The sequence below is a fragment of the Poecilia reticulata genome, chromosome 15, assembly GCF_904066995.2.
Source record: "Poecilia reticulata chromosome 15, P_reticulata-male-v2, whole genome shotgun sequence".
Taxonomy (NCBI): Eukaryota; Metazoa; Chordata; class Actinopteri; order Cyprinodontiformes; family Poeciliidae; genus Poecilia; species Poecilia reticulata.
The window spans coordinates 11,648,250-11,662,238 of record NC_088844.1 but is presented as its reverse complement, the minus strand read 5'-3'; the positions used below and the strand labels follow the sequence as shown (position 1 = coordinate 11,662,238).

At 40.6% G+C, this 13,989-nt stretch overlaps 2 protein-coding genes across 7 annotated transcripts in view; one reads left to right on the top strand and one right to left on the bottom strand.

Moving 5' to 3' along the window:
• Window positions 1–5,616: 5,616 nt before the first annotated feature.
• On the bottom strand, window positions 5,617–12,004 carry sparcl2 (SPARC-like 2). The gene is made up of 9 exons (XM_008429222.3): window positions 11,542–12,004; window positions 11,184–11,254; window positions 10,580–10,652; window positions 9,583–9,694; window positions 8,902–9,020; window positions 8,660–8,814; window positions 7,382–7,494; window positions 6,309–6,403; window positions 5,617–5,736 (listed from the first exon to the last, which is right to left on the bottom strand). The coding sequence occupies exons 2-9, from the start codon at window positions 11,238–11,240 to the stop codon at window positions 5,672–5,674; spliced, it is 789 nt and encodes a 262-aa protein (XP_008427444.2). The 5' UTR covers window positions 11,241–11,254; window positions 11,542–12,004; the 3' UTR covers window positions 5,617–5,671.
• A 450-nt stretch (window positions 12,005–12,454) lies between these two features.
• ccser2a (coiled-coil serine-rich protein 2a) overlaps window positions 12,455–13,989 on the top strand; it is a 61,394-nt gene continuing 59,859 nt past the window's right edge. For 2 of the 6 annotated variants that reach the window (XR_535541.3, XM_008429218.3), the window contains exon 1: window positions 12,457–13,074. The gene's annotated coding sequence lies outside the window, so the exon portion shown is untranslated. Of the gene's footprint in view, window positions 13,075–13,989 lie in introns of all 6 variants that reach the window. The other 4 variants (XM_008429216.3, XM_081616114.1, XM_008429217.3 and 1 more) reach the window with 4 other exon arrangements.

The window sequence follows — 13,989 nt, the reverse complement described above, 5'->3', positions numbered from 1 at the left end:
GGTGAGGACCCTTCGCTGCTGCAAAGCCACCAGACTTTTCGCAGTGTAGCTCGGTTTTCGTGTCCTACTTTTTCAGTCTAAGAAGTTTTGAAAGTTGGGCCGTCTGGCTGAGCATGATATGACAGCTGCTTTTGAAGGCTTGCTGGTGATTAGTGTTGGAGAGGTCTACAACGCAGCGTGCTGGTCATTTTCCCCTTTCATCATCATTTTTTTCTTTTTTTTTGCTTTTGCGGTTTTGGTTGTTCTGTAATTTTAGGGACCTGTTTTTCGCTGGAGATTTTGTAGCAGCCATCCATCAATTTCTACTTACACTGGTCGCATTTCATGTCTGGTTTGACAACCAGTGATTTGAAGTACTTCCCTGGGCTTTTAAAAAAAAAAAAAAAATCTACTCTATGAGGAAATGCTATGCTACTCGTGATTTAAAACAATTAGCTGGAAGGGGGTGTCACATAAAATTTTCTGAAAAAATATACTCACTATGCTCTTTACCAGGTAGACCTGCTCAAGTGAGTTTAAATGTGACACAACTTCTCAGTAGCAGTTGTGAGGACCAAAAAAATGCCTAAACCCAACAGCAGCTCAAAGAAGCTACTATCCTCTGCATGTTATCAATGTATGCAGAGAACCGTCTCTGACTGTCCAGTCTTGAAGCAGATTGAAGTTAGGAACATAACAGTGAACCTACACTTCACACTGGCTCATCAAAACTGGACAAACTGGTTCGATGAGCCTTGATTTTAACTTTGACGTTCACATCAAAGGGTCCAAATTTGATGTCAACAACATCTGTTTTAGACCTTCATGCTAAATTACAGCCTACGTGAGTACTTAGTGTATTCCTTTATGACAGCAGTTCTTTTAGCAGGATAAGGCCCCGTGTCCCAACTCAAACTGTTTTTTTTTAAGGATGACAATGAGATCCCTGTTATCTACTGGTCTCCACAGCCACTTGATCTCAGTTCAAGTGCGCCCCTTTGGGATGTGGCGGAATGGCGGTTTTCTTTTCTCTTTTCTTTATGGAGGCGCACACGACAGATTTGCGGCAACTGTGTGGTACTGTCTTGTCAAAATGAGGCAGAAAGTGCAAATTTGTCGAATTTGTACTTTGAAAAGTTAAGGCAGTGTAAATTAAAAAAAAAGAGTAATTGCAGTTTGTATTGTATAAAGTGACCACTTTGTGTCTGAACACAATTAAATGTGATCTTTTGGTATTTTGCAACCAAGAGAAATAATTTGGTATGCACACGGTTTGTATTTTTGAGAGCAAAATGGAAAAAGGAATGGACAAAATGGCACAGCGTGGGGACAAAGTCGGGGTACGAACTGATGAAGGGAGAAACTTATCTGGAGCTCACTACTCTAAAAACTAAAATCTTGACCTTGCATTTAGGTAAAGTTGTGAATCGCATCAGTTTTTCCTGCAGACGTTTGTCTGGCATCTCTCAGATCTAGATCGACATCCCTTCCATTTCATCATGGCAGGCCAGAATATTTCCTTTGATCCAGCCGCCTCTGCTGTGTTGTCTTTGAATAATTTAGCAATCAACACTGAGCGAACAAATTTGAAAAGTGACAGAAAGCGAACGTAAAAATTTAATTCGGCATAATTTGCAGAAAAAAAAAAGAAAGAACCCAGCTAAACTGACTTCTTTATCTATTATTGATGCGTTCTCACAAGCCAGGCATAATACAGAGCTCTGTAGGTCGGAAAAGACTTGTATTAAATATCATGTCGGGGATGGTGGAGGGTTAGGGTTCTTGGGCTTGCAAGCTTTAAGTGGTACGGTTAGTTGATTTGGTAGTGTCTGAGTAAGAGCCTCCACGGGTAGAGTTGCAGACTAAATGCACCGAATGAAAAAGGGACTGGTGGTGTGAGAAGACGATGGGAAGAGATTGACAGGAAGAGATGAGATGAGGTGAGGGGACACGAGGGAAAGGAGTGGGGGTGGGGGGGACGCTAGCTGACAACGGGTTAACAGGAATCTTTATTTTTAACATGTCATCACTAGCCGCCCATCTGCTCCTGTGCTGTCACAGTCCCTTGGGAGCATGAATACGTGCGTGTGTGTGTAGTAATGTGTTAATGTGTGTGTGAAAGGAAGAGATGTGTGCGATCCCATCATAGATCGCAACAGTGATGAGCACCCAAACGAGGAGCAGGGGAGAGGACAAGGTTAGAGAGGTGGGTGGCACACGGGATATCGGGCTCATCTAATATCCAAGGTGAGCTTCTGTGTGTCTGTGGCTTATTGAGATTAGTTGGGTCGATCTGCCACTGCCCTTTCCCTGTTTGGATGGGGGATGGAAGGAGGTGGAGATGGTGGATGAGAGGTAATGAGAGGGAATCTGTTAGCACCGAGGATGGTGTGGGTGTGTGTGTGGGGGGTGGGATAGGGGACACACAAAGAGAGAAATTTGATGGTGGAGCTCCAGGGGTGGCCCCGATAACTCACTTTATGTATTTCTGTCTGGGTTAAAATGAGTCCCTGCAGAAGGTGGGAGTGATGGCGGAGAGATGTTCACCAGTGGAAGCAATGTGGAGAGGAGCAAACAGCTGTTTTACTGACAGAGGTCTTGGCATAGGCTTGAAAAGTCTGGAGGGGTCTGGACTAATTTTATCAAGTCCGGTTGGATAAGTATGTGAACAGGAATGATGTGAACCTTTAAGGAGAAAAATAATTAGTTTCGTAAATCCATCATGATTCTGTCTGAAGGAGGAATTCTTCATTTTGTCCTGGAAATCTAAATAAGCAGCAGCTCTAGCTAGATGTTTACCAAACCAGTGATTTATTTAGTCAGTCAAAATGAACAAGTTATTTTTATTATTAATCCCACTAAGGACTGTTTCTTCACCAGCATCAGTCGTCATTGTAATATTGTAATATTTTAAAATGCAATTAATAAAAAAAATAAATCACCATTTAGAGTTTTAAAAAAAGTATGGCGTGTATAAAATGACAAGTAAATTTGTAAAAAAAAAAAACAAAAAAACTTTGAACCTTGCTAAAATGGGTTATATGGAGGAGAATTAGAGCCACTGGGGAAAAAAATTAAATAAAAAATTCTGACTTTAATCTCAGAATTCTGAGACAAAAAGTCTGAATTTTATTTTTCAGTGGCCCTAATATTCTTCCGCAGGGTTAAATGCTAAATGTCATGGTGACCTGACCAGGTAACAAAGAGTACTAATCAGGGAAAAATGAAAAACAGAGGATGGAGAGTCCAGCAAGAGATAGGAAACAGCTGGGAGGGGAAGCAACCTGCAGCTGCATTTCCATTACAAAAGTGTGCAAATCTTTCTCGATATTCTGCTGATGTTGAAAAATTTAGGTGCATTCATAAATCAGGCATTAGCGCTCCTCACCAGTAATATAAAAACAAACCATCACCCTCCTGTTGTCTTCTTTGTCTTTTTCTCATGTAGTAAAATCCCGCTATTGATCGAATGATGCAAAAAAAAAAAAAACGTTTCCATTGCAGTTTTGCAAAATACATCAAATTCAATATGTCCGGAAAAAAAACCCCCACCTCATCCTAGCACAAAAACCTTTTACCGAAAACCCTGAGTTTTTTCAATATTTGCATGTCTCCATTGAGCAAATTTATTTTCGTATTTTCAATTTGCGCAATTCTATGGTCGATGGAATAACTTTTAAAGGGACGTTGAGTTTAGTAATTTCCAGTGTGGTACTGTGACAGAGTTCTGCCACCTGTGCAATGAGTAAAGGCACATGTTTAAATGTGTTCTCTCATAGCCTGAAATCATTGGTTTATCGTTCCTGTTCTTCTCATTAAGCTACCACATCATCATCATCATCATCCTGCCTGTAATTTGCTCCTATGCCACTTTAACCCAAGACACTTTTGAATTTGTGTTCCAAAACAAATTTGATCTCTCCAGTGGTTCACACTACATTTGAGGAAAAAACATTACTTTAATCTGATTACCGTATTTTCCGCACTATAAGGCGCACCTAAAAACCTTCAATTTCCTCAAAAGCAGACAGTGCGCCTTATAATCCGGTGCGCCTTATATATGGACCAATACTGAGCCACAACAGGTCTAGCAACTACGGTAAGCAGCCGCCGACTTCATTTTGCCCGTACAAGAAGAAGCGCGCGGTGCATGCTGGGATAGTTGTCAGAATTCTGGTTTGTTAATAAAGTTTGACCGACCTATCTACCTACGGACCTGATAATCAGGTCGTCTGCAGATCATTTAGCACCACGTTCTCCACGAACATGCTGTGCGCGAACAGAGAAGGGTGACCATCGTCCGGCCACGCCCCGGCCCAGTCGCGGAAGGCTCTCCTCGCCGACCGAGGAGGAGGGTGGGGCGGGGAAGAGAGACAGAGACTGCGGCGGCAGCGTGTCGGTTGGTCTGTGTTACCCAGAAAGCAGTTGGGCACAATACCGCAACACCAACACCGTGAGTGAAACAATGACTGGGGCAGCCTACTATATAAAGTATTCGGGGACCACTTCTTTATTATTACACATCCACACTTGTACGGGACGGGTGGCAACCTTAACTGTAGTGTCTTTTCTATGTGCCTTATATATAATTTTAAAAAAAAAAAAGGCCATTCATTGAAGGTGCGCCTTATAATCTGGTGCGCCTTATAGTGCGGAAAATACGGTAAAAAGAAAACATCTTGAGTGTGATCTTAAAGATAAACTGTTTTTTTAAAAACACATTAATAGTGAGCAGTTCTTAATCATCATTAGCGTTAAGTCTGGACTGGAGCTTCATCTCACACTGAGTCCAGAAACCTCTCCTCCTCCCGATGTCTCTCTTTCTTCCCCTCATCCTGCAGGCAGGGCATATTCGAAGGCTAATTAGTCCAGGAAAACCAGTCATACTGAGAAGTTCACTGCAGGCCAGACATTTCCTCCAACAGTTCTGCCTCACAGTAATGTACCCTTGAAGCTTTAACAAAGTTGCAACAAGAGTTTTTAGTGCGCAGTGTTTTATATTTTATGCCATTTTTCTTCCTTCCTTTCTCTCTCGCATTTTGTCTCCCTCACTCAGTTACCGCCACCTCTCTTTCTCTCTGTTCTCCGTCTTTCCTTCATTTCTGATCCATTTTTTATGCATTACTCCATTACTAGCACTCCCATTTACAGTGCATTACCTCTTCCCATCTTTCACAAACACATTTTCTCTTTCCCTTTTCTTCACGTCTTTCCTCCCTCGGCTTCTGCAGATGCCCCATGACACTTTTCACTACTGCTCTGGTTAACCTCCTTTTATTATCCCTTTGCCTTCTCTCTGGTCACGTCACTTCGCACTAAGGATTTCTCCTACACATATCTTTGTCTTCGATCTTGCTTCTTGTATCTTTCTGTGAACTCCGCCGCAGCCGTCTTTCCCTCTAATTGGTTATTCAAAGCATGCCGTGTTCATTTGGTTTCAGTATTACCCATTGTCCTCGACGCTTTACAACACAATTGTAGAAATGTCACCAAACGTAATTTGCAGTAAACGTAATTGGCAGAGGAGGTCTTGTTTGGGCATTTAGGGCGTACGTATAATGCAATGAACAGTCAGCAAATGAAGTTAGTGTGATGAATCGCCATGTTACAAGCAGTGAGACAGAGAAGTCGACAGTGTTTGCGGAGAAACTGTTATTTTTTTATTTAATCAGGTTGCTGTACTGATGCAAGTTCAAAAGAGATGCAGGAGTTCTTGTTTGACAGTAGGACACAGCTGGTGAGAGCCCATTTTCATTGCTGTGGACAAGGTACAAAAAATATAATAAATCATCACTGTGGACAGTGAAAAACAGAAAAAAAATCATCCTTCATTTTTCAGCTAAAAGCTTGTAGAGAAGAATGGTTAAAACTGATCTTATTTATTAAATACTGCTAAAGGAAGGTATAATATGTTCATTTAGTTTTCACATCTGTTCATGAGAGAGATGAACAAATTTTTTTGGGGGGGGTTATTGACTTGTACTTAAATCAAAGTCACTAATTGATCTGCTGAATTAGACGTTCAGTGAATGTTAATTATGAAAGATTTAATTAACTAATCGTCTGCTGAGTCAATGCAGCCTTCACTTTTCAGATCGTCTTTCAATGTAACCCACACACAACAAGGCTTTACTGAAATTAAACACAGACAACAGATAAGGTAATGGAAATGTATAAAGATACTAGTAAAAAATTAATTCAAGAGAGGAAATGGCAAGAGTATAGTGATCAGCACACATACTTGTTGAAATATGTTATCTCTATGTCTCTCTTGATTTTTTCTTTGGTAATAATTATCATAAACTTGGAAAACAAAAGTTGTAACTGACACATGAAACGATAAAACCAGGCCTCGGAACGATCCACCAGGCAGGCTGTCCACTCTTTCACAGTGACTCTCCTGTTCTTGTCGCGATCACAAGACCTGCAAGCACAGCACAATACGGCGACTTCATAACGTGGCACATTCGACGAATTCTGGCAACGCGTATTATGCACACGACTAGAGATTTGCTGCGTGGAGACAGAAGGGGAATGCTTTAAAGAAGCATCACCGCAAAGCAGACTGCGATTGGGAAAACACAGCTGTCATTGTCTTTGAGTTCGCCGCGCGGCGTTATCTCTGAAGGGTACTCCTTCAATTTGTGTTAATCCGTGAGCGGCAGGGGACACAATGGGTAATAAACATTATCATTGCTGGGAATGGCTTGACATTGACACAGACAGCCCCACTGACACAAAACCTGTCACTGACGACTGGCAGAGAGAGCTGGCAGTGTGTGTGTGTGTGTGGGGCGGCGGGTGGGTGAACGGACAAGTGGATTGTAGAGAAAAATAGCACTTGGAATGATGACAGGAGAGATAAAATGAAGGACAGACTGACATAGGAAGGGGATAAACGTATGAGCTAAAAACGAAGCAGACGGTGAGTAAAGAGGAGGCAATGAGAAGAGGAAAATGTAAAGAAAGAGAAAGTTAACGGAGAAATTGTCTGGTCATATGAGATCAGCGGGGAGGATGAGGAAGGAAGCACTGCCCAGCGTGGAGGATGGATGGATGGCGTGCAGAGAGAGAACAGCATGGTGGGAGGCGCAACTTGATCAGAGTGGGGGTAAAAAAAAACATTGCCCTGTGATACATTTCAGCCTCATCGTAATGGCGATTAGCTGCAAGCTAACATATTGCAAGAGACGGAAGGTTTCCACCATGAACCTCTGTGTGGCTCAAGGTCACGTCAACATGAACATGTGAGCAAAGTTAAACGACTGCATGTCGCTTTGTAAAAAACAATAGATCAAAACTAGAGATATGTTACAATCGTCTTGAAAATAAAATTGTTATATGCATGAAAAGGAATGTGTTTTATTTGATGCGTTTGTAAATGGGTGCAGATTGGACTAACAGGAAGAACGGTGCAGCGCAACGCTCCGAAGGCATCTTCTTGTAATACAGCTTCTTCAGATCCCTCCTGCTCAACTTTCCATCTTTGTTCTTGTCCAGTAAAGTAAAGCTTTCCTAAAAACAAAAGAGAGAGATATGTAGAAATAAGAAGATTATTGCGCTTTGCTGCATTTTAATAATGCATTAATATTAATATTGCACTATTGAAGGTCAAGCTCAGTTTATTAAAAGTAATAATTTATAAAGAGTGAGATTGAATCGTGGTGCACCTCAAGGCTCCATTCTCAGCCTACTGTTGTTTTTTTAAATGTACATAATGTTTTCTTTTCATGTTGATCATATTTTAAAAAATAAATTCATTGAAATACTGGTGCCAGGAGAAGAAGTAGAGCCTATCTTCCAATCAGATTTGTGATTAACCCTAACCCAACTAAGAGATAAAGTAGTGGAGACATTTAAAACAGAATTAGGTTACAAAAATAATGTCCCAAACTTTGTACACCTCATGGGGAACTCTCCAACCCATCATTCAAAATGAGAAAAAAATGTAGCACAACTGGATAACTGTACTCCACTCCACACTTTTCAGATTTCATTTGCAAGAATCTCTGAAAACCCTGTATCACTTTTCACTCTCTTCTCAAATACGCACTACTTTATAAAATACGCACTACTTTGTAAAATACGCACTACTTTGTGTCGGTCTAGCACATAAAATCCTAATAAAATACACTTTGAGTGACTCTTTTACATCACGTATCACTTCCCACATACTGAAAATAATGCACAGGTTTTCATTTAATATATGTGAGGCTGTGGAGATCAAGGGTTGCTGGAGAGAGGCTGTTAAGTTATCCCTCTTTCATCATCTTATTGAATAATTCAGCGGATATTGACCAAATTGTGTTCCTGAGAGCCCCTATCTCAGTTTGTGGGCAACCAGGCCACAAGCAACAGAAGAACTCGCCACTTCCTGTTGGTTGTTAGCATCGATCAGTCACCAGACAAGTGCACAAAGGGCAACAGGGTGTCTGTTGTAAAAAATAAAAATAAATAACTTTGTGTTTGGAGTAGGGTTACACTGGAAGCGAAAGCGATCTCTTAGCTTGTCGTTCTTCCAGTTTTAGTTTCTTATGTAATACAATTCGCGGTTGATACTGATTCGCATTGTGTCATCGCTGGCTGATGTTATCGTAGGCGATAAATCAAATGTATTGCTTTACAAAGGTCTTCTATGAGTCTACTGCTTTTTTAGTCACTTTCAACCCCAAAGTTTGACCTGTGCCAGCTGCGTCCTCTCGCCGTGGCTGAGACAGGTTTGAGGCAGAGCTGCTGGTGTGTACGACTCCCTCATTCGCCTCAGGAGAAGAAACCAGTCCAGGAGACGATATGGAAACTGGCCCAGCTCATCCTCGGTGCATTCGCTCTTGAGGACTGATGAAAGGGAATAAGAGAGCTGATCTAGAAAGCTGGAGGGAACTGCGGAAACTCCGCGACACACTGAATGTTGTGCGTGTTTACCCAAACAGGGTCCTGAGTGAGCCACTCCAGTGCGGCGCCTCTTCCGACAGGCTTCTTTGTGAAGCAAACACTTGTTCCCATAGGTCTTTCCCAGAACACTGCACACTGGCGCCCTCTGCCTGATGGAACAAGTCAGCGCCCACACAGATCACAAGAGTGTGCACTTCAAACATGGTTTACAGAGAGCAGGTGAGCGAAAATGAATACATGGTTTTAAAAACATTTTCAAGCTAAAATCTGGAAAATGTGGCATATATTTGTATTATGCCACCATTTAATTTAAAATTTCCAATTTTTAATTCGGTCCATAAAGCTGCCTTCTGGACGTATATGAGCAAACAAACAAAACAAAACAAAAAAAGAACAAAAGAAAGGTAATCCTAGAAAATATTGAATCTAGGACTGAACACAAATGCATGCCACGACTCACTTTTCTTTCTTTTTCTTTTTGGAAAAATATTTTTAAAACTACAACCTCCATCTTTTATGTCATATCTTTGCAATATGTTGACACCATAACATTTTCAAGAAAATACACATTTTTGAATATGTACTGAAAAAGGTCAATGTTTGTGAATGCTTTTGCAAGTATCTTTTCACGAGGGAGGTTGACCAATGTAAAGTCACTGAAACGATTTGCTTACAAAATAGTAAAAAAAAAGAGTCACGCAGGGTGTTTACCGTGGGCATGACTGCGGACAAACACACTTGGGTGTGAGAATTCCCTTTTCCTGAACTACTTGGCACCAAGATCCAACGGGACTGTGGCATCTGAGCAGCTCACAAAGCTTTTCTGAAAAAGTAAACAAGGTATATATTATTATTTACACACCTTTTTTTCATTTTAAACAAGGCAGCTGAGCTTTGAAAGCTGGGATCTTGAGGTGATCCCCTCTTGAGCGAAGACTTGAGTAAACTCTGTTGCGATTGTGTTGAAATGAAAAGAGCCGTCAGGGAAAGAATGAACAGCATACGCAGTATTATTTCCATGTCTTTTTATGTGAAAATGTTTTTTTTTTCCAAACACCAAAAATACCAACACTTTCCTGAACAGTAGTTTTTGCTGGTAATCTGACTGAAAATGACCCAATGGACTGAGTAAGCATAAGCATAAGTGTGAAACTTGGAGATATCCTTTAAACTTTTATCATTACACACACAAAGAAAGGGTATTTGTGTAACCCTAACCCTACTTATTTCTTCTCTGTTTTGTTGTACACACTGTAAATGTTTCAGAACTCCAAAAAAATTTCAACACTTCTTGAGTAAATACAAAAAGTAGTTTTCAAATGATGACTGTCTTTATTAAAGGAAAAAGTTATCCTGTTTGTCAACATGAGGTTCATTAAATAAATGGCAGTAAGTCGCAGACTTACTTATTAATTGATATGCAGATAATACCTTGTTTTGCTCAATAGCCTCTTTATCATAGCAAGACAATAACCTTGACTATATATTGTTAATGTCTGCTTGTCATTTTTTTTTCTTTTTAAGTATTTCACTTTATTTGTTGTCCTCTGCATGGGGTAAGTAAAGTGGTCATCTTTTCCGATTCTACATGTTTATTACATGAATGCCAGGTGGCGGGAAAAATATGCTTGCTTATTCCTAGCTTTAGATTACTTTTTCGTCACTGGCATGCAGACACATACGGCTTTCCTTTGCTGTTGGTTCTTACCAGGATCCACTCTACCAATGTATGGTGTCAGCCTCTCTTCAGCTTCTCTCTGTCTGCGCAGAGCTCTGCCTCCCTGCGCCAAAATGACACGCATATCCTGAAAGTTATCTGCCATGCTCAGCACAGAAAGCTAAAGGATCATGGGTGTTCATTTTATTTCAGAGGCGTCAGTGAATTACCATTTTAGTTCAAAATTATAATCTAAGTCACTTACAGGTTTGCAAACATCTAAAAAAAAAAAAAAAATTTCAAAACAACGGTGTAAATAATATTCTGTCTCCACGAGACGAATTTGAAGACTCTTTGTAGTTTACGCCAGCTCCACATCTGCCCCCCAAAAGTTTCCCAGATCACATGCAGGTGGCCAAGTGCTTGAGCCAGGCTCCCATAACTCGTTTTTTTTTTTTTTTTTTTTTTTAAACTTATAACCAGGCAATCTGATAGCTGCAGCTACAAATAGACGATCTAAAGAATCTCCTACCTGTAACTGTGTCTGGAATCAAAGGCATACAGAGGTGACAAAAGCCACATAGCATTTATTTTTTAACTATAGTGTGTAGCAAAGTGAATCTTTTGGTGGATAATCATACTTAGAAAAACTTACCATGGCTGCGTATGGGTAAATAAGGAGAAAGAAGGCAAGTATCAAGTTCAGCTTCATGACTGAGACATCCACTGCAGTAAAAAGTGACAAATAAGGAAGTTTGGTGAGGTTAACAGATGATGTTTTCTCTCTTCTTTTGGCTGTGACTTATTTACTGATAACACAGGTTGTGCCTGCAACAGGACACAAGCAGGCACACTGAGGATCCAGAAGAAAGTAATTTTAAAGAGAAAGGAGAGCATTGCTTCATACTTAGAGTACTCTTGACTTTTAGCTGTGGAAGTTTTTTTTTATAGTCAAAGAGTTGAATTTCTTTCTTATTACACTATTTTAATAATAGAGAAATGAAGAACCTTACCAGGAATCCCTGTTCCACCTTTCCTTTGCTGCTCTTCTTCTTCACCTTGTCTCCAGATATTTCTCGTCTCTCTATGTCTCTCCTCCTCCTTTCAGGCTGTGTTGAAACTTTTGTCTTTCTTCTGTTTGATCCATCAACATATAGACATTTTCACATCTTTGCTCTATATAATTTTTTTTCTGCTTTGGCTTGTGTTTGCTCCCTCTCCAGAGGGGGGAAGTGAGGAGAACACTTTTGTGAGAAGTAGATGTTATTCATTGCAGTTGGGACTGGTCCAGTGTGATTTATGAACACACTTCTTTTTGCTCTATTTTTTTTTTTACGTTAAAACCTTTAATATATCCCAGACAGTCAGAAGCATGAAACATGGCACTAAAAGGAAGGAACGTGAGAAGAAGGATACTGAGAATCTGAGCTATGACTGGCAAGAAAACCCCAAAACAAAACTACAATACTGCCCTCTAGTGGTTTCTTTTAAGAATAACAGCTTAACGATGAGCAGGAGAAATCTAAAGTCAACATCTTTGCCAGTAGTTTTATTTTCATTCTGTTCTGTGAGTTATTTTGGCTGATGGCTTTTCGAACCATAGTGTTCTTGGAATATTTAATAAAATATTTTGGAAACATTCTCTCTGAGTAAAGTTGGCTTGTGGACAGAAAGCTCTGAATATAAAATTGTATATATATATATATATATATATATATATATATATATATATATATATATATAAATTAGAACGAAATCAATCGTGAGGTTGACTTTGCAGCAACAGCAACAATGTTAAAAAAAAATAAATAAATAAATAAAACAAAACATATCAAGATACAATGTATGTCCAAAACATGATACGTTTACGGTCACGTTAGGAATGTGGTATTTATTTGGACCTAGAAAGCCTTTCATGAAAAAACTTCAAACCAAACTGTGGCCCATTAGCCGCCGTCAGCTGTCAGATTATCGTGCCCAGGCTGACAGCTCCAAGCTCCGCCCAGCACAGCGAAGAGGAGGGCGGATGTCGGAATGAGAAACTGCCGCTGCTGCTTGGGGGAGCCCGGCGCTGCTCTACTGTGTCTTGTGGGCAGCTTATCAACAAAACGCTGTGTTATTACGTCTGAGTTACGACCAACTTCTCCTCCTTCGGTCTACTTACCTCCACTGTAAGTTCATTTAGCGGTTGTCAGCTGACAACTAGCGGATCGTAAACATGTAGGCGCGTCGTGTTTTTAGAACAATTTGAGGGAAATATTTGATTAAAAAAAACAAACAAAAAAAACAAACAAACTACTTTACAAGAGTAAGCGTTATAACCAGACTTTCTCTACGGCTTCAATGTGCTTGGGTTTATTTGATTGATAGTGATTGCTTGAACTTCTGCAGGCGAGTAACTTCATCACTGCATCCCAGGGCGTTTTAAGCGAAGTCAGAGATTAACTTCCGCTGCAGATTTTTCTTTACCACATGCTGTTTACGGGAAAACAACCGTACTGCTTACTCGCAGTTAGATGGGGAGCCATGCCGGAGGAATAATTAAGGTAAGTCGCCAAACACACTGTGCAGTCAAAGAATTATGTTTTGGTTGCGATAGCTCAATACAGAGTCCACCACTGTGTTCATCTTCATGGTTGTCCAACGAGGCTGATGGGTGTTTTTTTCTTGCATCGTCACCCTCTACAGTCATAGCATTAAGTCATTGTTCCATGAATGAGGTCGGCCAAGCCTTTAGAAACATGAGAAATAATTTATATTTCTGCAAATCTCAAACGGGAGGAATGTTAAACGCTTAGTCTGTTTCAAGGAAACTTCTATTCACATTTGTATACTGATAAATTACTGATAAATTACACAAAGTTTAGACTCTACTAATTAGAGTTTAATGGCAGTTGTTTTCTTTAGGGCTATCAGAGTAAATGGGGTGAATGCACCTGCTCAGATTAATATTTGTACAAAAATCTAAAATTATACTCTCCCTTGTGTTAGCCTTTGCTTTTTCAGGGCTTTGTATGCTGCCTGGGCATATGTCACAGGACTCAAGGGCGAGTGATGATGACTCACGCAGTCATAAAGTTTCAGCAGGCAGACGTTAAATTTTAGCCAGGGTTTTTAATACCATATGATCGTATTTTTACGCCGCAGCTGAAGTTGTTGTCAGTCAAGCCTGTTGCCACATAGCGTCTGAGCGTGCATGTGCGCTCCATTTAAAGCGGCGACATGTACAGACCAGACAGTGCAAAGCGCCCACTGGCTTTCAGTACAGAGCAACTAAGTGAGATGGACACCTGTGGTTTCTCCCGGATTAGGGCAGCTGCACATGCTCCTGCATGCGAACCCATGTGTGCTTTCCACAGGCACCTGTCGACAAAAGCCGTGGTGCACCACCTTGGGCCGAGCGTGTGTTTACGGGCTAATTGCGTCAGCAGCAGCAGCAGCAGCTGACCGTCCACTATGAC

Coding starts and splice junctions, on each gene's coding strand:
- sparcl2 (XM_008429222.3), bottom strand. CDS start 11,240: ATGAAGCTGAACTTGATACTTGCCTTCTTTCTCCTTATTTACCCATAC. Junction 9,695..10,579: donor CATTGGTAGAGTGGATCCTG/GTAAGAACCAAC, acceptor TTACTTTTTCAG/AAAAGCTTTGTGAGCTGCTC. Junction 7,495..8,659: donor AGAGGACGCAGCTGGCACAG/GTCAAACTTTGG, acceptor TTTTGTTTTTAG/GAAAGCTTTACTTTACTGGA.